Source organism: Monodelphis domestica, chromosome 2 (assembly GCF_027887165.1).
Source record: "Monodelphis domestica isolate mMonDom1 chromosome 2, mMonDom1.pri, whole genome shotgun sequence".
In the NCBI taxonomy this organism is placed as follows: Eukaryota; Metazoa; Chordata; class Mammalia; order Didelphimorphia; family Didelphidae; genus Monodelphis; species Monodelphis domestica.
The window spans coordinates 273,217,056-273,238,959 of NC_077228.1; the positions used below are offsets into that span (position 1 = coordinate 273,217,056).

Sequence of the window (21,904 nt, forward strand, 5' to 3'; positions counted from 1 at the left end):
GCAATGTGGGGTGCAGTGAGTGGCGGGCATTGTCCAGCCATCCCCTGGATAATTCAACTGGTGGAAAAATTCAGGATTGATCAATAGGTCTAGAGATGTTCCCTATATCCACAGAGAGAAGTAGAGGCCCCATCGTGGCCAAATGCACCGCTCTTCTCCCCACCCCCACCCCTAAACCTGGTTGGTAAAGAAGCTTGGGAAAGGGAGAAGAGAGAGGGAGAGATACATGTACTCTTAGGACTTTGGGGCCTTCCCCACCCCCCATCCCATTACCCACTGCCAGCTGCTCCATTGCCTTTCCCTCCCATACCCCTTCCCCCCTCCCACCCCCACTTGAGGGCCAGCTGTTCCCCAGCTGCCAGCCTGCTCCCTCCCTAGACGTGGCCACTCTACAGGCCTGGGCTGGGGGGCCCACCTGGCTCCCCCTTAGCTGAAGTCCCTCGGAGAGAGTCAGCCTAAGCAACCACACCCCCAACTAGTGGGGAGTAAGGGGCTATAGCTAGCCCCAGAGAAGCAGGGTCGGGCTTTCTACAGGAGGAAGCAATTTGGAGAGCCGGGCTAGGCAAGCTAGTGGTGGTAGCGGTAGGGGGGGGTGGGGAAGGGAGGGAGGGATAAAGGGGGCTCCTCCCCTTCTCTCCCTCCCCCCTCCTCCTAATATGCTTCCAATTTGGGCTGGGCAGCCTCACTCTCTCCACATGCACACAGGGACATGGGCACAGGAGTATGGGGGTTGGGAACGGTTAAAGAAGATCCTCTGGGAGCAAAATAGTGGGGTTCTTCCAGCAAGCTGGGAGAGCAGAAGAATTGGGGGGATACCAAGAGATGTGCCGGGGCCTGGGCATGTGTTTCTTTCTGCAGGGTAGCCTTTTAGTGCCAGAGCAATGGAAAAAGGAACTTCCCAGGAGCAAGGAGCAGGATAGGAAGTGGGGTTCTGGGGGTGTGGCAGAAGAGGGAGAAGAAGTTGGACTACATAACCAGCAAGGTTCCTCTCAGTTCTAACATTCTGAGCCCCTCAACCCTGCTCTGTCTCTTTGAGAGGACAGGAGCTTCCTTCTGCCCCAGCCCCCTACCCTCCTCTCTCAGGACAGCTAAACCAGAACTTCCCAGTTCCCCAGGCCTGGCCGATGGTCCTATATAGCCCCTGGCCTCGATCCTGAGAGAAGCAGGTGACTGGGGTGGGGGAAGAAGGGACAGCTAGATAACACACACCTGGTAGGTAAGTAACCTGCCTGTAACCCTGGCCTGCAGATGTCCCAGGAAGCTACTCCAGGCTCACACACAAGTTCCACAAGTGACAACACACAGAATTTCTCACAGGCTCTACTCTAGTCACACGTACTCACACTAGTTAGTTCCCTCTCCATCACCCAACACATGGTCCTTAGAGTCATGGTATAGTTCAAACACTCTAAATTTCACATATGCACAGGTTAAAGAGTCTTCAAACTCTGTTTCTCTCTTCTGACTTATTCTCTATTCCCACCCAGCTTTTTTTTTCTCTGCCAACTCCCTTTCTTTATCTCTTTTCTCTGTGGGTCTTTCTTCCTTCTTCCCTTCCTGATGGCTGTGCCTCTCTTTCTGTGTATGTTTGTCTTCTTTCTGTATGTTTGTCTTTTGTGTATCTGTCTCTCCCCTCTTTTCTCTCTCTTCTTTCTCCCCTCTCCTCTTGCCCTCACATACTTAACTTCTCTTAGTCTTTGTCATGTTTGATGTCAGGCACACTCTCAGTGTCTTTCTATCAGTTTGGTCCTAGAGCATTTTTCTTTCATAGTCCTTTACACATAAGCAAAAGTGGCCACAGCATGTCAGTGCTTCCTAGTTGCAAAAGTCATAGAGTCACTCACTGTCTCCTATAAAGTTACATGAAATCTCTGGCCCTTGCTTTTCCAGTTTCACACATATATACAATCTCTCCCAGTCACATGTAGTATCACAGACCCCTCACCTCAGTTCTGCACATAGTTTTTCTCTCTGCCTCAGTCTTTGTCTCAGTTTCTCACAGATAAAGCCAGCCAGAGTTGCATGTTAGTTTAGAAACAGTCACCACAGTGTCACAAATACATAACATTGTTTCAGTCACTCCACATGGTCCTTCTTCTCTCACAAAGTATCACATGTGTTCTCTAACACACATATGTACAAAGTTATATTTATTCTCATATACATACAGGATGCACATCTCTCTCTCTCTCTCTCTCTCTCTCTCTCTCTCTCTCTCTCTCTCTCTCTCTCTCTCTCTGTCTCTCTCTCTCTCTCCCTCTCTCTCCCCCCTCTCCCCCAGCAGTTCCTCTATCACTTCCTGTCTTTTCCGGCCTGGCAGAGAGTGCAGGAAGTAATCAGTGCTCCAGGAAACCTCAGGGGCCCGGATCATTGGGATGAGGGGGTGGGAGATACTCCCTTCTCCCTACCACCACCCCAGCATGAAGGAGGACGAAGCCCAAAGTACTTGAAATTACCCAGGGTGTCCTTTGCCTTTTGCTCTCTGTGGGATATATAGCGCTTTCACTTATTCTAGTTCCCACAGAGTATCATCAACCCATCTGAAAGGGTTGTAGTCACTTGCAGAGAAGAGCATGCAAGCAGCTGGACAGCAACAAGAGTATTTTGGAAAGGGACAGAGAGGTGGGGGCAAGGGAGCCTGGCTTGTGTAGTGATCTGCTGATCTCTGAAGAGCTCTGGTCACAGAACCTCCTAGGATTATAGATATGGCGTTGGAAGGGACTTCTTTTGACTCAACTCTCCCCCTCTCCCCTGCTTTTGCATATGAGGAAAGTGAGCCTCACAGTGACTGGTGGCCAGGGGGTAGGGGACTATTCACTATACTATGGTGTCTCTTGATTCCGGAGGCACCAAGGCATGGTAAGGGTGGGTATCAGAATCTTGAACATTAAAGACAGATATATTCTACTTTGTGCAGCTTCTGAGTTTAGATTAAGTTCTCCCATGCCCCTTAACATCCATTCTGAACCCTAAGCAACCTTAGAACCTCCTTTACCTTTCCTATTCTCTTCCTTAATGGCTCCCAGGAGGATAATCTTCTTTTGCCCCATCCCAAGCTGGCACTGGACCCCTCCTTTGCCCTCTTTGGACTCCTAGGTCAGGCTTTTTCCTACCAGCCTTCTCTTCTAGAGTTCATCTTTGCCTCCTCCCTGGTGGAGGTGAGAGCCTTTTTGGAAGCACCTTCATTTTCAGTGTCAATATGATATTCTTTGATCTCCCAACTTTCCCCTTTACCCTGTGTTTTAGGAAAAGTACTCCATACTTCTGAAGTATGGGTTCAAAGTGTATGTGCAGAAGTTGAAGGGATGATCCAAGGGTCTGATCCTGCCTAGACTACCCATCTTAAGGCCCTGCCAATTGTCTGGGCATAATAATAACAATGACAATAGCTATCATTTACATAGCGCTTAGAGATTTTTCTAAGTATATAACAAATATTTTCTCATTTTAGCCTCATAACAACTCTGGAAAGTAGGACCTATAATGATAATTTTTAAGATGAAAAAACTGGGGCCGACTTGCCGGAGGTCACAAAGCTAGTGAGTATCTGAAGTGAGATTTGAATGCAGGTTTCCTGGACTCCAGGTGCAGTGTACACTGCATATATACTATCACTAACTGCCTCTATTCCTAGAGACTTGGAAATAAGTACACAATAACTGAAAGCTTCTTGAGGGCACAAACAGTTTCAATTTTTGTCTTCCTAGTCTCAGGTCCTGGCATAATACTTTGTATCTGTTAGGTGCTTAACCAATGATTATGAATATGATTTAAGCACAGAGAGCAAATATTCCAGAGACTTCCTTTGAGAGAACATCTCTCCAACCAGTTCCACTTTTTTCTTCATCCAGTTTCTTTGTCCCTCTATGTGTCCTATGGTCCCCACTCAGCATACAGATGTCCCCAGTCATCTTGGATTTCCTCTGCTACCCTCCTTGTTTGTTCTCAATTTCTTGCCCTAATTTCTTCTTCTAATCAAATCACTCCCTACTTTCTCTGCAGGATCCTCAATGGTTGAAGAGAAGGAGACTACAACTAAGACTTTGGGCCAATATATTGGTGAAATGAAAGCTAGAAAGGCCTCAGAGATCATCTAGTTTTATGGAGAGGGAAACTGAGGTCCAGGAATGGTTAATGCCTTGCCCAAGGTCACACAATAAATTACTGTCAGAGCTGGGACTATAATACATTGGACCTCTTGATACTTATTCCAAGTTTCCCACTAAATCCCAATGACTAGCTCCATGCTCTATCTTCAAAAGCACCCAATTGAGTAGATATCTCCCTGGTACTTTGACTTTCTTACTGGGCTTGAGGCAGTCTTTAGACTGCCTAGACTTTGTCTGTTCTCTCTGCCCACCTTACTCAACCTTCTAAGGGGGTTCATGAGACCCCTGAAATACCTGTCTAACTCCAGATCACTTTGGCTACCATGCACATCCTCAGTCTAATGTGTTCATTAGCATTAATAACCTTTCCCTCTCAGAGGATGGGGGGTAGGTAGGGGGGGTGGGAGGGAAGGCCTGACCGAGTTTCAAGTTCCCATTGGTTTTAAGGACCCCTTCCTGTTGTGTATGTCTGTGTTGGTGAGGGTAGTTTGGTCCCTGGCAGTAGGGTACAGCAGAGTCCTGTGGCCAGCTATTGCTCATAAAAAAGGAACAAAGGCTGAGGGGATGGCTATTGAAAAGACATGGAGGGGGCAGCTGGGTAGCTCAGTGGACTGAGAGCCAGACCTAGAGACAGGAGGTCCTAGGTTCAAACCTGGCCGAAGACTCTTCCCAGATATGTGACCCTGGACAAGTCACTCAACCCCCATTGCCTAGCCCTTCCCACTCTTCTGCCTTGGAACCAATACACAGTATTGTGTGAAGGTAAGGGTTTAAAAAAAAAAAAGAAAAGATATGGATTTTCCTCTACTTTCATTGGGAGGTGGGGTGAGGGAAGGAGAGGAAGCTTCATAGCTCCTTCCAAGAGAAGGTCCATCCACAGCCCATCAGGACTTTCATCCTCTTGGGACGAGATGTTTTGAGTGAAGTGATTCTCCAATGCCCTCCAGTATCTTAGCAGGGTCCCCTAATTTGTTCAGAGTGAGCCAGAGACTAGGCTAGAACTCAGGCACTCCACTTCTAGCTAGGCATTAAGTCATGGGCTCCTGGCCTGTGTTGTCCCCCAGCACACACAAGTCCCAGCTTAGGGATGGAGGAGGAGCAAATGTGAACAGCAGAACTGGGCCACAGGAGACAGGCACACAAAGCTACCTCAATCAGCCCCTCGGAGTGCCCCTGTCCACCCCCATCTCTACCACCCCCTACTCTCCAAGGCTACAAGCCCAGGCCTGACCTGGCTCTGCCTCTACCAGAAAGTGGAGAGGAGAGAGACACAGACACAAAGTGCATCTAACTCCCGTCCATAATGTACTCCCATGCTCTGTTTTCCCATTCTGTTCCCCCCCTATCCCAAGCCTTTTGATTCCACCCCCCCCTTGATCCACTCCAATGACTTCTTTCCTCCTGAAAACCCCAGAGGGTCTGCCATGGGAGCCAATATAGGAGGATCTCCCTTGACAACCTCTCCCCCCTTTCTCTTTCCCACACATACAAACACACAAACACACACAGCTAGAAGTCAGTCCATGTATAGGACAGCTCCTCCTCCCCCATGCTTCCCAACCCAGTAAAGGAAGGGGGGAATGACAGACAATGGAGGGGGGTGGGTACAAAGACACATCCCCCCCCCCCAACATGGCACATGGCAGATGCATCCTAGGAGTTATAAGAAAGAGGTGACTGTACACAGAGGAGAGGGAATCCCAGGTCCATTCTCTACTCTCTGACCCCCATGTCTTGCACTGAGTGGAAGTGCAATATAGCTGAAATAAATGTGTGTGTCCATACTGGGACAGAAAAGTAGGGATACTATGGTAACTTACTAACAGTTTCTGCTTCACACCCAGAGCATGGAGTTCCACCTACAACTTCTCGATCCACAATAATAATGCGGGAGTACGGATCACCCCTCACTCTCAATGGGGTGAGCTTTCCTACCCTCTTGGTTGAGGCCACCTGGGCTTGGCCCAGTATAAGGCCTGATGGCCCGGGGTTGGAGGCCTTGTGTGGGGCTGGGCCTGGACTCACCAGCTGCGGCTTCTTAGTCTGGGGAGTCCAAAGGGCGATAGGGCCCGGAGGACCCAGAGCTTACGCCTGGGCTCCGGAGTTTTAGCTAGGGGTAGGGGGAGCGGCCCAGGACTGACTAACTGGGGCCACAGAGAAAAGGCGCCAGTCTTGGGAGAGGGGCTCCCTGATCCACCTCCCCTGGAGTGTTCAGGCCCGGCTCTTTCCAAGCAAACACACACATTTACACATACACACAAACACACACTAACATTTAGACACAGACCCTAGCATAGAAAGACCCCGCAGACTTCAGCAGCCAGCTAGGGCCCCCAAACAACACGCTCCCGCCCTCCCCCCCAACTTCCAGAGGTGCCTTAGCCGCTGGAAGGGGGAAGGAATGGGTAACAACTGGGAGGCGGGGCTTCCCGGAGAGGACCCCCCCCTTCCCTATAAACTTCCTACCAATCCTGCTGTAGTTCAGGGTTGGACAATGGGGAGACTTCTTCCCCAAACCCCGTCCCCCAAACCGGCGGCCTCTTTCCCGACCAGCAGCCACCTCTCCCTTCCCTGGGCCTCTTTCCCAGCCTGGTCCCTGCTTACCTGGTCCGAGCTATGGCGAGAGGGGCTCCGGTTGGGGGCCCCGCTCTGGCGGGCCAAGGGGGTCTCAAAGGGTTGGGCGAGGGTTCTGGGAGAGGACCGATGGGGAGGGGGAGATCCGGGGGGCCGTGGGGAGGGGGTTGGCAGGAATGTGCGGAATGAGCCGGGCTGGAGCGGGAGGCGCCGGGCGCGGAGGAGGGAGCGATCGGGGCGGAAAGTTTGTGCTGAAGAGACGGAGCGGGGGGGCGGGAGCAGTGGAGAAGGAGGGTGGGGGGCGGAGGAGAAGGGGGCGGGGCGGAGAAAGGCGAGGAAGGGGCGGGCAGTGAGTGGGACCCACCTCCATTGGGGGGCCGGGCAGCTGCCCCATCCCCCTCTTCTCTACACTGGCCTCCAGAGCGAACCTCCGTTCCCAAATCTTCCCGTGTACTCCCTCCATCCACTCCTTTCAAGGACCCCGCCAGGAGCCTTCGATCTCCAGCTCGGGTGCGGGATTCAATAGCCCTTCATCTCTTTTCTGCCCCACTCTCACCAGCGCCCCCTCCAGGCTTTGGAGCTCAAGTTGGGGGCGTGGCCTTTTACTGAGGGCGTGGTGTCTTGCTTCGAGGGCGTGGTCTCTGACCCAGAGTCCATCCAGCACCGGGAGGCGGGGGCTGGCCGCGACGCGTCACAAACCAAGATTCAAAGGGAGGGACTTGAGATCTTCAGGGTTAGCAGTAGCACTCCCACTCCCAACCCTCGAACCGAGTTCCTGAAGGGTCTTCAGTGGTTGGCTACATATAATGGGAAAGTCAAGTGACCTCTGTCTTCCCCATATTCCTCAAAATAGACAGTACCCCTTTCCAGAGCTGAGGCCCAATAGGTCCTCTCTCCTCCGGAAGCTTTGGAGACCCTCGCCTCCAGCCTCCGACCCAGCAGTTCAGGTCCCGCGCCCTCCGCCCCGCCCTGGCGGCTACTTCAGCCTCGCCCCGGGCCCGGTTTGTCTGGTTCTCCTCGAGTGTCTGGTTTCTCGAATTTCCCATTTCCCACTTTCCCCCCGGCTCTTCCAATGTCCCCTCCACCACCATACCCTCCCCTTTGTCCTCGCTCTCCGTAGCTCCCCGAAGTGGGAGACACTAAGAGACTCCAGGGAGAGGGTGTGCAGGTCTATGTTCTAAAGGGCTTCCTTTAATTTTCGGGGTGGTTGGGGCTAGAAGGAACTGGTTGGGAGGGATGGGGTCATTTTAAGCCGCAGAACTTCCCGCGGGTCGGGCAATGAGGTCGGGTCCTCATTCTCAGCTCCCCCTTCTTTTACTGCTCTCACTCCGCCTTCCCCATAGCCTTCTTTCCGTTCGCAGTCCCCCAGTACCCTTCCTCAGTGAGCGTTCTGCTCACCTCCAGGAAAATTCTTTTATTGAAGTGCATATCCCCGGCAAGTCAGCCCCCTCAAACTTGCCCCAGGGAGCCCCAGTTCAGAGCCCTGGTGCAGCTCTAGGAAGGGGGGCGGAGAAAAAGGGGAGGGTGGTTTAAAAATATACAACCCCAAACTGCTCCCGGACAGGAAGTAACTGGAAGGGAGGATGGGAGGGGGGCACGCAAGGGAGAGAGAGAGAGAGAGAGAGAGAGAGAGAGAGAGAGAGAGCACTACATCCAGATGTGTAGCGCCAACTTGAGTCCAGATGTTCCTCATCTCCTTCCAGCTGTCTAGGTTTCTCCGCTTGTCTCAGCCAAGAGCTGGCCGTATGGGGGAGGGAGACTCCAGGGACGGGTTCCTCAAGGAATTAGGGTCAGTAGTATTGGAAACAGGGTCAAGGATCATTAAAGGAGTGGAACTCATATCAGGGCTCCTGGAGCGAAGAGGTCGCTTCTGTGAGGGTTCCTTTCACAAGGACCATTAAAAATAAGTTGGGAGTATCTGAGGTGGAGGGGCCCTAAAGGTTTGAATTTACAAAAAAAAAAAAAGAATTCCCCGATGAGGGAATCTCTAGGCCACAATTTCTGCTGGGGTCATCTTCCACATAGGGCATAGAGTGTTGGGGCAGTGGGAGTAAGGTAGAGGTCACTCGCAGGCTAGCTTCCCATCAAAGCTGGAGAGGGCTATAGCAAAGCTTTGTAGGGCACAAAGTGGGTATCGATAGTCCAGAGTGAATGCATCCTCCGACACTCGGCCAAACTGCAGCACAATATAGTCAGCTAGAGAGAGACAAAAGAGGGATTGGGGTACCTTGGCTCCTGGCTCTGGTGACCTTCAGGGGCCCCTCCACCCCTCTCCCCCATCCCCTGCCTTGAGAAAGGCACATCACATTCATTGAGACTTCAACTATTAGGGGACAGGGCTTTCTTTGGAGTGCCCTCTCCACCCTCAGGTCCAGGCCCTCCAAAGAAAGCCCTCTCCCAGTCCCAAGCGGCCTTATTCCATCATCAGCCTCCTAACTCATTCACCAAAGGCTCCAACTATCCTGTCATCAACCCCATCCCCATCCGCAGAACCTTATCCTTGTTCTCCTTTCCCATAGCCAAAGTCCTATTAAGCTCAACCACAAACTTCACTTCAGTTTCACTTCCCCTATCCCTCTAGTCCATGATCTCTCCTAGCCCTAAGATCCTCTGGTAGAGTCCACTTTTCCCTCTTTTAGGTCCCCAGCCCCCCACTCTTAAAATATCCTCAATTGTCCTGTGCCCCCCAAATCCCATCCCCTAGGTCAAGCACCCTCTCCATCCACCCCCAGCATCCAGGGGGACAGGAAGCTACTAAAAATACCCCCAACCACAGCAGACCCTGCTCTAACTGAAACCTGATCTGCTTTAGCAGCTTCCCAAGGCCTTCAGACAGGTGACAGAGGGAACTTCTCAATGGGGGCTGGGAAAGGGAGCTGTGTTCTCTATTTACCAGGCATAAGGAACCTAGAGCTGTCCCCAAATATTCCCATGTGTCTACTAAACATTCCTATCCCAATGGGAGGCACCTATCCTCTAGACCTGTATAATAATGAGTATTATTTTTATTGTCTTAAGATCCCCTTCCCCAACTACATTGAAAGCTTCTTGAGGGCAGAATTGGAGTCTTCCATTTGATTCATTCACTGAACAAAGATATTTGTTAAGAAACGGTATTTGGGGCAGCTAAGTAGCACAGTGGATAGAGCACAGGGCTTGAAATCAGAAAGTCGATCCTTCCTGGGTTAAAGACATACTTGCTGTGTGACCCTGAGCAAGTTACTTAACCCTGTTTGCCTCAGTTTCTCATCTGTAAAATGAACTGGAGAAGGAAATGGCAAATCCTAGCATATTTACCAATATGGGGGTGGTGGGGCGTCATGAAGAATTGCCCTCGACTAAAACAACTCAACAACAAAATTGTTGGAAAGGCGCTTGCATTTCTTGTGTATGATCAACTATGTTAGGCATTCAGGAGGCACTCAAAAAGACCTTTTTCATAGACATGCAAAAGGATGGACGTATACAGGGAAAGTCATAGGGAACAATGTGGGGTCTTTGGAAAAAGATGACCAGCCCAAATTCAAGGGTGGGATGGGACAGGAACTAGAAACTGATTAAGGTCCAGGATCATATATCTAAACTATCTTAGAGGTCATCTAGTCCAAACCCCTCATTTTAATTATTGATTTCTTTTAAAACCCTTATATTTCTGCTAAAAATCAATAATAAGTATGGATTCAAGGGCAGAAGAGGGTATGGATTAGGCAATTAGGGTTAGATGAGTTGCCCAGGGTTATATGACTAGGAAGCATCTGAGTTCACATTTGAACCCAGGACCTCTTGTCTCCAAGCCTGGCTGAGCCACCTAGCTGCCCTTAAATCTCTTGTTTTAAAGGTGGTAAAACTTCAGAACCAGAAAGGTTGACTTGCCCAAGGTTACACAGATTCAAAGTGGCAGAGCCAAACTTGAACCCAAACACAGAACTGTTTCCATGACACACCAGATGCCTCTCAACTTATTACTGTGTTTGTCCTGGACACTGGAGGTGGGTAAGGTGGGATGTGGGGGAGAAGAATTAAGGGAGTCTGTTTGGAAGTTCCTTAAATCTAAAATGCTCACGGTCATCCAAATGTATAATCTGGAAGTTCTTGACAGAGGCCTGGGTGACCCGTCCTTGGAAATTGAGGGTATAGGAGCCGCTCTCTTCATTCCAGACTGGTGTCTTATTGTGCAGTTCAATCAGATTCTCCATAGTTTTGTTCTGCCAGCGTACCAGGAGCCCATCGCTAGCCTGGAGGCATAAGGTGTTTGGGGGGCATCAGATGCAGAGGGTTTAGTTACAGTGGGATCATTGAAGCTACTTAGGGAGTATAGGAGGAAGACATGGGGAAAAGAGAGCAGTATCATAGGTTTGGGGGCAGTTAGGTGGCTCTCTAGGGTCCCAGCCTGGAGTTCAGAAGTCTCATTTTCCTGTGTTCCTTCTGACCTCAGATATTTCCTACTTGTATGACCCTGGGCAAATGATGTAACCCTGTTGGCCTCAGTTTCCTCATCTGTAAAATGGCTCAGAGAAGGAAATAGCAAACCACCCCAGTATCTGCTAAGAAAACCTCAAATAGAGCCATGAAGAGTCAGACAAACATTTAAACAAATCATAGGATTTAGTGCCAGAAAGGACATTCATTAGGAATCATATAATGATTCTACTCTTAACACCCTTATTTTTATGGATGGGGAAACCAAGGCTCAGGAGGTCACCCAAGGAATAAGTGGAAGAATCAGCATTTGAACCCAGGCCCTCAGCGTCCACTTCCAGTATTTATCCTATTAAACAGCCCTGCCTGAGAGGTCATGCAGGTTTTGGATCCTTCTGTTGGTTTCCAATTTGTGTGCTCCGGAATCTGTTTGTATGCTTGTTCAAATGTATATCTCTGAAGAGAATGTCCTCGTGAGAAATGTATCTCCAGTGCATGTGTTTGTATACATTCTTTGTAAGTCTGTCTCTCTCTATGTGTGTGGAAATGGCAAAACCTATTTCCTTCCTGGGCCTTCATTTCTTTATCTGTGCTCCACGTCCCTGTGGGAGGGGGCTTTGTCAGCACTAGGCTACTCCTGGCCAAATTGTGAAAAACTCAATGTATTATTCTGAGTCACATAAACAGCTCCTGGCAGGGTGCTTTGCACACTGTAGACTCTCAGATATCTGTTGTTTTTCTTTTGAATTAGTATTTAAACAAAACCCCTAAACCTGTGGTTGTTTTATTGCATTCTGTTTTTAGTCCAATCAGATGAATATGAATTTGGGAGTTTATGTGGTTTTCTGAGGGGGTGTGTGAAGGATCAGAAGGGTTAAAAATACTGGATCAGGTGCACAGGGCAGCCCTCCTTTCCCTTAGGGTCATTCACAGGGCAGGAATAGTTCTAGGGCAGGGGGCACAGGACAGGATAAGATTCAGAAGGGAGATAGAGATAGCTCACATTTCGGGGCCGAATTGGGATCCTCTCACTTTCTGAGCTCATCCCTGGGATGATCACTGTCATTCTTCGGGGTCCCCGGAAGCCCAGAACGTTGGTCTCCTAGGTTGGAGATTCTAATCAGTCCAGTCCCTGAGCAGACCTGGGATGGGAAGCAGGGGGTATGGGGTCCTTTGGAGTAGGGAGCGCTATAGGGAATTCCAGGGTGGGGATTGAGATGGGCTAAAGGATAGAAGCCAAGTAGTCTGAGGGCCTAGAATGGAAGCACAAAGCTCACATAGATGACAGCTGCCATCTCTTGTCGGTAGGTCCCCACATCTGCACCTCCGTGATGGGGATTCTTTCCATTGTCAAACACAGTGAATCGGGACCCCATAAGGTTGGACCTACAACCAAGAGGCAGAGCTGGAGATGGGGCAGCAGAATCTGGGTATCTGGGTAGCACTAAAGTTGTATGTGAGGAGTGGAGGGGTGGGAAAGGGGGCTTCAAATTCAGGGAGTCGCTTGGAGGACTGGCAGGTGTAGGGGTATGTGGTGGTCCTTATTTCCCTTCCCTCTGTTGTCCTTTCTCACCATTACCCAGTGGACCAAAGGGTCCCTAGATCTGAAAGCAAAAGGTTTTTCTAGATTTTTTTCTAGATAATTGAGGGAATGACATAGGAACCCCCAGATCTAGTTAACTGAGGAAACTATATCTGACTACTATGGCAGACTGTGTCAATTCAAAATTGAATGATATAAACTGGACTCGTAGACACTGCTGTCAGAGATAGCCTAGAAGGCTCCTTGGCCCCTCTGTTTCAGGCTTCCCCTTAATTCCCCAGTTTCAGGGAAGAGAATATGTGTTTCTTTACATGCCTGTTCAAGGGGCCCCAACCTGCTCCTGGTTTCTGACCCTTGCCTAAGTCACCTTCCCCACCCTTTGCCCTGCCCAACCAAGTTGCCCAACTGCTCCAGGACTCACAAAATAGAATAATAAAACTAGAAAGGACCTTGGAGCTCATCCAGTCCAACCTGTCCTTTTATTGATAAAGGAAGGGATGTGACCTGCCCAAGGTCATACATCTGGTCAGAACCAGAATAGAGACCAAGACTTCTGACATCCAAGCCCAAGGTTTTTCCATTATACCACACTGCCCCCTATGTACACACACCTGAGCTTGCCAATGAAGTCTTCCCCTGTCCGGGACAGATTGGTGGGGTCTACAGAGATGAGATAATTGGCTGTCTTGCTCCGTTTCCGTTTTCGACCTGCCAGGAGGAATACCTGGGACAGGAAAGGGAAGTTGGGGAAGAGAGAGAAGGGGTTTGTGTGGGGAGGAGGCTGGGAATCTGTGAAGGAGCAGACAAGGAATGAGAGAAGGGGAGGAGAGGGAGTCTCATTCCCTCACCTGCAATGCCTTGGACTAGTAGGGTTTCTCGTGCCCATCCTTGGTCTACTTGTCCCTAGCCCAATTCTAGGTCTCCTCTGTCACCTCTCAGTCTCTCCTTTTCCCACTATCCCAGCCTCCCCCCATTCTTCCTTCTATTTCTCACCTTTCGGTCACTGTCCAAGTGCAGGTAGTAGGAGGGGTACAATCCCCTGTCCATCCCCTTCTTGTCACGGGTTACCCGGCATCGAACAGTCCTGCCCTGTGGGGCTGGGCGCAGCACAAACTCCTTGGGGTCTTCCACTTCGATGGGGGGTGAGGGGGGCCTCTCCTCCTTCTGAATAAGAGAAGGATAACTAGAATGTCAGGAGACCCCAATTCAGTCAAGATTTTGTCTCAGGATTTCTAATTCCCCAGGCATCCCCTACCCAAAGTTCCTTGCCCATGGCTCTTGAGGGGGCCTGTCCTTATATCCGGAAGATAGAAACTGGAGAAACCAGCTATGCTGGGTCTGAGTCTCCCTTCAAGTACCTCACCTCTCCCTGGGCCTCCATGGAAAAAAAAATTCCCCCCATAATTGTACTTCATTAAGCTTGTTAGGAACCAAACAATGAATTTAAAATTTTCCTTTTAAAAAGCCATTTCCCCAAATCTTTGTTATATATGTGTATGTGTGTATAAGAACACTTGTAACTGGGTCTATTAGTGGGGCGGTGTGTGCAAAAATGCACTTGTGCACATGGGTGTTGGAACACGTATACATTTCTCTGGAGTAATTCTGGAAATGGCGGCGTGTCAATGTGTCCATTGATTATTCTATGGCTCCATTCTACAGCCAAACCTCCAAAACGTGACTAGCTACCATTCAGCACATAGTTAGGGGAGAAACTCCTCGAGGGCAGGAATAGTCTCTCTTTTCTGTCTGTGTCCTTAGCACAGTAGTCCTGGGACGAGGAAGGGACGGGGCTGAGCTGGAGTTTCATTGCTCCAGGGAAGTTCCAGGTGAGAAACTCCCGGTCACTGCAGGAGAGCACTTTCTCTCCAACTCTTTGCCTTAGATGATTGTCTAGAGCATGGAGAGGTGGTGACTAAGCCGGGGTCATCCACACAGAATGGGGCAGGTGGGAACTAAACGCAGACCTTGCTTCCAAAGCTGGCCCTCTATTCACTGTGCTAGGCTCCCTCTCATATGTAGTAAGTACTTAATCAATATATTTTCATTCATTCTGCGTATACAGTGCCTATGTGTATATGCAGCTCACATCTCTGTGGTACTGGACTTTCGTATCTGAGCATGAATATGCCTGAGTGCGAATGTGTCCAAAGAGGAAAAGTATTTGCATGGGCGGTGGGCTGGGGAGATACTCTGGCCCCATTGGACGGTTGGACTCCAGAGGGCAGGTGATTGGAAGTACTGGGCTGCTCTATTCCACTCTGAGTTAGATCCCATTTTGAAATGGGAAAGATCCCGTCCTCACCCCTTAAGGAACCCCAAGTTCCTTAAGCTACCTGAAAGCCCAGTCTCCCCAACCCCCTAAAATTCTACCCACTCTGCCCTCTGAGGCAACCCTTAATCCAGCCCCCAGAGATCCTACCTTTGGGACTTTCCCTTTCCCTTTCCCTTTCCCTTTTCGGTTGCTGTTCTTGGTTGTTGCCTCTTCCTCCTCACTCTCAGCTTCTGGAACTTTGGGGGAGGCTGGGGATGGGATAGAAGGTGATTAGCTTCTTTCTAGGTACCCGATCCCCACTCCAAGGTAGTGGAGCCCATCTGTGGAATTAATTACTTGGGGAAGAAGGGAGGGAACAGTTCTGACTCCTCCCTCTGGTCATTATGGCACTCACACTTGATTGGGTTCTTGGGGAAACCTTGAATGTACCTCCCCCCTCCCTCCCCCACCCCAAAAGTCCATACTCTTCTGCTTCTCAAGCCAGATGTACCTGACCTACTGACTTTGCTACCCTAAGCTTTGCTGTTACTCGAGTGAAACAAGATGGAGGCAATCAGGGAGACCTGGGTGGGAATGTGGGGTGTTCCTTACCTTTCTTCTTCAATGGTTTTTCCGTAGGGCCACCTCCTCTAACCTGGAACATGGATCCTGGCATCTTTTTGTTTCCAGTGGGTGTTCCATTGGAGTCCCTTTCAGCCTCACTAGATCCTGGGTTTGGGGAGAGGGGAGATAATCAAAATGGCAGAGGCATATTTCCTTTCCCGCAACCGGGTACTCTGGCCTTAAGGATGAGAGGGTAGGCAGGTCTCACCTTTCTTTTTGCCCTTTCTTATCTTGGGCTCTTCCCCAGAAGAAACTCCTGCTGTCGCCTCCTTCTTCTTATTCCGAACAGCTTTTCGAGGGACAGCAGGGCTTTCCAGATCTCCTGGAGATTATGGGTAAGGGGTAAAGAAGGATTAAAAAGGAATTGAAGGCTTGTGGCAGTCCCATACCCTGTCATTCCCAAGGTCTTTTCCTCAAGCCCCAATGAGATTGTAAACTCCTAGAGAGCAGGGAGCATGCCCACCATGTTACAGTGCAAAGTTCTGGAGTGAGAGGTTCTAAATTCAAATCCCAATCTGGTGCTTACTCCTTTGAGCAGATTCCCTCCTGGAGTCTCAGTTTCTACATCTGTAAATGAGATGATTAGACTCCAGGATCTCTGAGATTCCTTCCACTCTCTTGTATTTGCTCCAAGGCTTGCCACTATGCTGGTCATTCATATTGTATGAATTCGGTACCTATTCTGAGCAATTTACTGTGCTGGGCACAGAAGAGTATGGTAAATGCTTGATAAATATTTGTCATGATTAATAATAGTTCATATTTTTGTGGTACTTTTAAGTTTACAAAATGCTAACTACTCACAACCATTCAATGAGAGAGGTAGTACAACTGTTAGGTCCATTTAACAGATAAAGAAACTGAGGCTCAGAATGTTAAATGATTCCCCCAAAGGCCACTTAATTAATACTCATTGCAGCCTAGATTCATGCCTACGTGTATATATATATGTATATATAATATATATATTTAACCTATAGCTCCTGTCTTAGTATCATTGCTTTTTAATTTAAGTTCTAAAATTTAAACTCTTACCTTCTATCATGGAATCATGTATTGGTTCTAAGGTAGAAGAGCAGTAAGGGCTAGGCAATGGGGGTTAAGTGACAAGCCCAGAGTCATCCTGCTAGGAAGTGTCTGAGGCCAGATTTGAACCCAGTTCTTCTGGACAACTCCAGGCCTGGAACTCTATTCACTATGCTACCTAGATGCCCCTAAGTCTTGGTCTTTTGACTTCCGAGTCCAACACTCTTTGCATTACCCCGAAATACATCTCCTCAGTCCTATCTACTTAGCCTCTAAGTTCTAACTCAAATCTCACCTTCTCTAAATATACTTATTGGAAAGGATCCCAAATAGGATCAGAGAATTACAAATGGAAAGAGCCTTTAGGTCATCTGGAGATCCAACTCTCACTTTACAATTGAGGAAATTAGGGTCCATCAATGTTAAGTGACTTGTCCAAAGTTGCCCCAAGTGGTATATGGGCATAATCAGGATCTGAACACAGTTCCTTTGACTCCAAATCTAACATGCCCTCTCTGTTTTTTGAACTTCTTACTTATTTGTTGTTGTTCAGTTGTTTCAGTTGTATCCAATTCTTCTGTGACCCTATTTGGTGTTTTCTTGGCAAAGGTATTGATTTGCCAATTCCTTCTCCAGTGGCCAACAGAGAGGTTAAATGACTCACCTAAGATCACACAGCTAGGAAGATTCTAGGCTGAATTTGAATTAAGGTCTAACCGACTCCAGGCCCAACACTCTATTCCTTGTACCACCTAGCTGTCCTGAGCTCCTATTGATGGTCATTTACTATCATATGGACTTCTATCTATATAGGTTTCTTTGTTTTGACCAGACATTTGCCAGATTGGTATAGGAAGTTTCAGCTGACTTACTTGTATTTTAAGTTAACCTTTAAAATGTGTATGCATTAAAAAAATGTGTATGCATTGTTAATATATGTATAACCCAGATGATATCACCTACCAGCACTGGGAAGGGAAAGGGAAGGGAGGTGGGGAGATAAGTTCAATCATATAACTTAAGAAAACTTGTGTGGAAATTAATTACATGTAAATTTTTTTTTTAAAACATACATATGCATCTTGGTTCCCCAACTAGAAGGTACACCCCCCAAGGGCAGGGCCTGTGCCATACACCAATCTGGATCCTCACAACACAATTTCACATATAGTATTTTTTCAGTATTCATCAATAGATTGATTTGGCCAAATTTTTCTCCATTCTTGATCCCTTCTTTCCATTCCTTCTGTTCTGCTTTTTTTTTTTAATCCTTCCCTCCATTCTTCTTTCCTCATCCTAAATTTTTTCTACCTCCTCACCTTGGGGCTGGGTGTTCTTTCCTTTCTCATTTCCATCTGTTTTCCCTTTGAGGACTTTCTTGGAAGGTTTTAAAAGAGAGACTTTTTCTTTCTTTTTCTCTTCCTCTTCCTCCTCCTCATCCTCTTCCTCCTCCTCTTCTTCCTCTGGGGATAGACACAACCTCATTATGTGGGATGTTCCTTCCCTAACCAATCTTTTTTTTGGGAGGGGGGAATGGAGCCCAGGATTCTAGAGAACAGGCCTGATGGAAAAGGCCTGGGGCAAGGGAGTTGGAAGAGAACCAAGCCCTGGTAGAGGGCTCAGAAAGGAGGGATGGGGTTTCTCATTTCCTTTCTAGTTCTCACAGCCCAACCTGAGACAGAAACAGGAACTTGGTCCATGATTATGTGACTCTGTGTGTCTTGTGGGGGAGGGACTGTCTAAGGGAAGCATCCTTCTATTTCTTTATGTTTAGCTTTGATTTTGAAGATCTTTTCTAGCTCTAAAATACTACCTTTCCCCTCTTCTCCCTCTGCACATCTATCTCTCCGCCTGACTCTCCTCTCCCCTTCTCTATTTGTTTTTCTCTGTTCCTATTTTGTCTCTTCTCTCACTTCTTCATTGTTCTACTTGTTTTTTTTTCCTTTTTCTTTTTAGCCCTCTGTCTATCCTTTCCAGCCTGTCCCCTTTTTCTTTTTTCATTTCCTGTCTCTATCCTTTCTCTTTTCTATACAGCTCTCTTCCTTGTCTCTTGTCTCCCTCCTTCTGTCTCAGTCTCTTTTCTCTTCTTTTGTACAACTTTATCTCCTTCCCTCTTTTCTGCCTGTCCTTTGTCCTGCCTCTTCTCTGTCTGTCTCTCTGCCTCTTTGTGTCCTTGCGTCTGTCTGTTGTCTGTCTCCTTTCTCAGTCTCACCGTCAGTCTCGGTCTCTTCAGTCTCCTCAGTCACCTTCTCTCTGTTTCTCCCTGTCCTTTCTCTATCTCTGTCTCTCCTTATATCTTTCTGTCCTTTGTGTCTCGGACTCTTTCTCTCCGGTTCTCTCTCATCTGTTAACTTTTCTCAGCCCTGCTTCTCCTTTCTATTCCTGGGGCCCCCTGCTACCTCTTTCCACCATCCTCAAGGACTTCAGGAAGGCTCTCACCCTCCTGCACGTTTGGGGCTCGGGCTACGAGGAAAGTTTCCCCTGGGCTTGGCTTCTTTCTCTCGGGGTCCCGGATGAACTTGGCATAGGGGTTCGGCTCCGCAGGAGGCTTGATCTGCTCGTCCCGCCGCCGCCCCTTCCTCCCGGCTGCGTAGAAATATCCATCACTATGAGGGACAGCGACCCAGGTGTCCGGGAAACACTACCCTCCTCTCCACGCCGCAGCACAGCGCCTGCTTCCCCACCCCCGGTCCTGGGTCAGTGTGTGTGTGTGTGTGTGTGTACTCTCCATGTCCTTCCGTGGGGTACATCCCCCAGCCCCTGGCTCCCAGCTCCGTCCTCACCCTGCGGTGGCACCCCCCGCTCGTCCCCACGCCCCGCGGCTGCGCTTCTCCGGGGTTTGGCTTCGGCGGCGGGGCTGGGGCACTCCTGGGTCTCAGGCCGCTTCTTTCTTGGCTTCTGCCCTGCGGCGAGACGCTGCGGGACAGGGGTGGGGTGCAGTGGTTGGAAAAGGAAGGGGGGATGGGCGAACTGGAGGGGTTGCCCTCAGGGTAACCAGGGAAGCGGGGAGGCAAGGAGGGGCCGGGAGCGGGTTAGGCTACCGAGGCTAATCGGTTTTAGCTGTGGCTAGAAATAACCCCGGATTATTGGGGAGAGGCGGTGCAAGGAAAGAAGGCATGGATACCCTCTTTTTCATGCCTACAGTAACCCTGAGAAGGGACCAGGAATACATATACGCGCCCCATCCCCCACCCCAAAGCTCACTCCTTTGATTTTCGCCATACTCGTAGAGGCGGCTGTCTATGAGATCCTCCTTAGTGCCCCCCAGATCCTTCCAGTTCCCCAGACATCACCGTACCACAGAATAACAGCCCATCCCGCTAATCCTGAGACCAACCCTCGGGGAAGTCATACTCATAGAACACACTAGTCGGATAAAACCTGGCTGTGTGAGCGGACTTGTCTCCATCGGTCCTCATCAGAATAGGGGGAGGCTAGCGGGATGGACTACCTGTTTCGGGCGCGTCTGTGGCTCAGGACTCCTGGCTTCCTCTTCCTGCTCACTGGGGTTTGAATGAGAAGAGTCAGTGTTCTTCCTCTCCACACCCCTCTCTTGCCCCTCTAACTCCTCGGAGTCAGGGTCCTTCTCCCCTCAGAATTCTAGGTTCAGGGATGGGAGAGACCTGAAACTCCAAGAACAAGGAGCTCGGGTAAGGTGAGAGTGTAGTAGGAGATGCCACTGACCTTTCAGAGGCCCAGACTTCTCGGAGGATGTTGTCCTCCAGAGGCATGTTGGGGACCCAGCTCCCCTTCCTGGATCTGCCTTTTCTGGTTTCCAGGGCTCTGTGTGGAGCCTACTGCCTGCTTGGCTAATCTCCGCAGCTCATCCCCTGTGACTTGGGGACTCAGGATGGGGGAGGGAAGGAAGAGGAGCCGAAGCAGGCATTGTGTGACCCATGGAAGAGCTGGAAATAATACTTGGGTGGGGGGATTATCAGGGGAAGGGAATCATGACTGGGTCTGTTCCCCAAGGGTCACCATGGAGATGGGTGCCATTTCCTCTCTACTTTGCTCAGCTGGGTTCCCATGGCCTTCATTCTCCTTCCCCAAGGCTGTCTTGCAAAGACCTATCACACTGCCTGGTCTGGAGGGCACAGTGGAATGCTTAAGTCATCTTCAAAGCTATTTGATGTAGTATCAGAAAACCTGGGTTCAGATCCCACCTAATTCTACTTACTGTGTGATCTTCAACAAATTACATAATCTCTTTTGGCTTCAGTTTCTCAACTGTAAAGGGAGATGAGTTGAACCAGATGACCTGTAAGATCTCTTCCTGTTTTGAATCTATGATCCCAAACTCTAGGGATCTGGATAGAGACAGAGAACAGCCCTCTACTTGGGTGGTACAATTTAAATTCTGACCCAAACACTGAGTTTTTTATTTCACCCATGTGACACTTGCTAGATGGTTTAATCTGTCAGCCAGTTTCCTCATCTGCAAAATAGGGACAATAATAGCACCCATTTCAAAGAATAAGGCAAATTTTGGTAGATGCCACATATGGACACAAAGAATAACAGAGCCAGGACTAGAACTCAGGTATCATGAATCTAATCCTAAATATCTATGTAATACTGGATGAGTGGAGTTACTACCCTTGGCCTCATTTTCTTCCTATCTCAAATGAATGACTTCAATTAGACAATCTCTAAGGTGCATGTATAAACTTCAAGGACATTTACAGATGAGGAAACAATTTGAACTCAGGTCCTCCTGACCCCAACAAATTATCTACTGTGCCATCTAGGTAGTGTTGATCTCTGTCTCCACCCTAATCTCTAGATCATAGGATAATAGATTTAGAACTGGAAGGGATATTAGAGATTGTCCTTGTTTTTGCATCTGTCATCTCCACTGCTGAAGCATATCAGTGAGTCAGTCACCAAGCATTTACTAAGGGATTACTCTTTGATAACACCGTGCAGAGAAAGATAAAAACATGGACAGGGCCCTTGTTCACGGTCTAAAAGAGAAATCATCATTCAGTTGTGTCCAGCTCTTTGTGACCCTATACTGGAGTGGTTCAACATTTCCTTCTCTCACATTTTATAGATTAGGAAACTGAGGCAAACAGGGTGAAGTGAATTGCCCAGGGTCACACAGCTAGTCAGTGTCTGAGGCCACATTTGAACTCAGATCTTCCTAACTCAAGATCTGGACCTTTATCCACTATACCACCTACCTGCCCCTTGAGGGAGAGACAACACAGAAATAACTAGTTAAATTCTATATTTACAGGATAGATTGACATTAATCTCAGAGGATAAGCTGGGGGGTGGGGTCTAGGAAAGGCCTCCTGAAGAAGGTTGTATTTGAGCAGAGTCTTTCACAAATCCAGAAGGTAGAAGTAAAGA

The 21,904-nt window shown here is 48.8% G+C and overlaps 2 protein-coding genes across 9 annotated transcripts in view; both read right to left on the reverse strand.

Annotated features, from left to right (window-relative positions):
* Positions 1-7,303, reverse strand: part of TEAD3 (TEA domain transcription factor 3) — a 36,126-nt gene extending 28,823 nt beyond the window's left edge. For 4 of the 8 annotated variants that reach the window (XM_056818104.1, XM_056818107.1, XM_056818105.1 and 1 more), the window contains exon 1: positions 7,048-7,302. In XM_056818104.1, the coding sequence (XP_056674082.1) occupies positions 7,048-7,146 (99 nt within the window). In that variant the 5' untranslated portion in view covers positions 7,147-7,302. Of the gene's footprint in view, positions 1-7,047 lie in introns of all 8 variants that reach the window. The other 4 variants (XM_056818110.1, XM_056818109.1, XM_056818102.1 and 1 more) reach the window with 3 other exon arrangements.
* A 550-nt stretch (positions 7,304-7,853) lies between these two features.
* On the reverse strand, positions 7,854-19,771 carry TULP1 (TUB like protein 1). The gene is made up of 13 exons (XM_056814708.1): positions 19,754-19,771; positions 19,333-19,465; positions 18,989-19,135; positions 17,869-18,012; positions 15,732-15,845; positions 15,512-15,628; positions 15,068-15,168; positions 13,639-13,809; positions 13,257-13,369; positions 12,380-12,488; positions 12,106-12,204; positions 10,747-10,918; positions 7,854-8,879 (listed from the first exon to the last, which is right to left on the reverse strand). Exons 1-13 carry the CDS (start codon positions 19,769-19,771, stop codon positions 8,746-8,748), a joined length of 1,572 nt encoding a protein of 523 aa, XP_056670686.1. The 3' UTR covers positions 7,854-8,745.
* Positions 19,772-21,904: the final 2,133 nt, after the last annotated feature.

What these genes read in the sequence shown, in the direction of transcription:
- TULP1 (XM_056814708.1), bottom strand. An exon ending in GGAAAGGGAAAGTCCCAAAG is followed by an intron (nt 13,810 to 15,067) that starts GTAGGATCTCTG and finishes TCTCTTATTCAG; the next exon opens with AAGGAGGAGAGGCCCCCCTC. An exon ending in ACTTGGACAGTGACCGAAAG is followed by an intron (nt 13,370 to 13,638) that starts GTGAGAAATAGA and finishes TTCCTGTCCCAG; the next exon opens with GTATTCCTCCTGGCAGGTCG.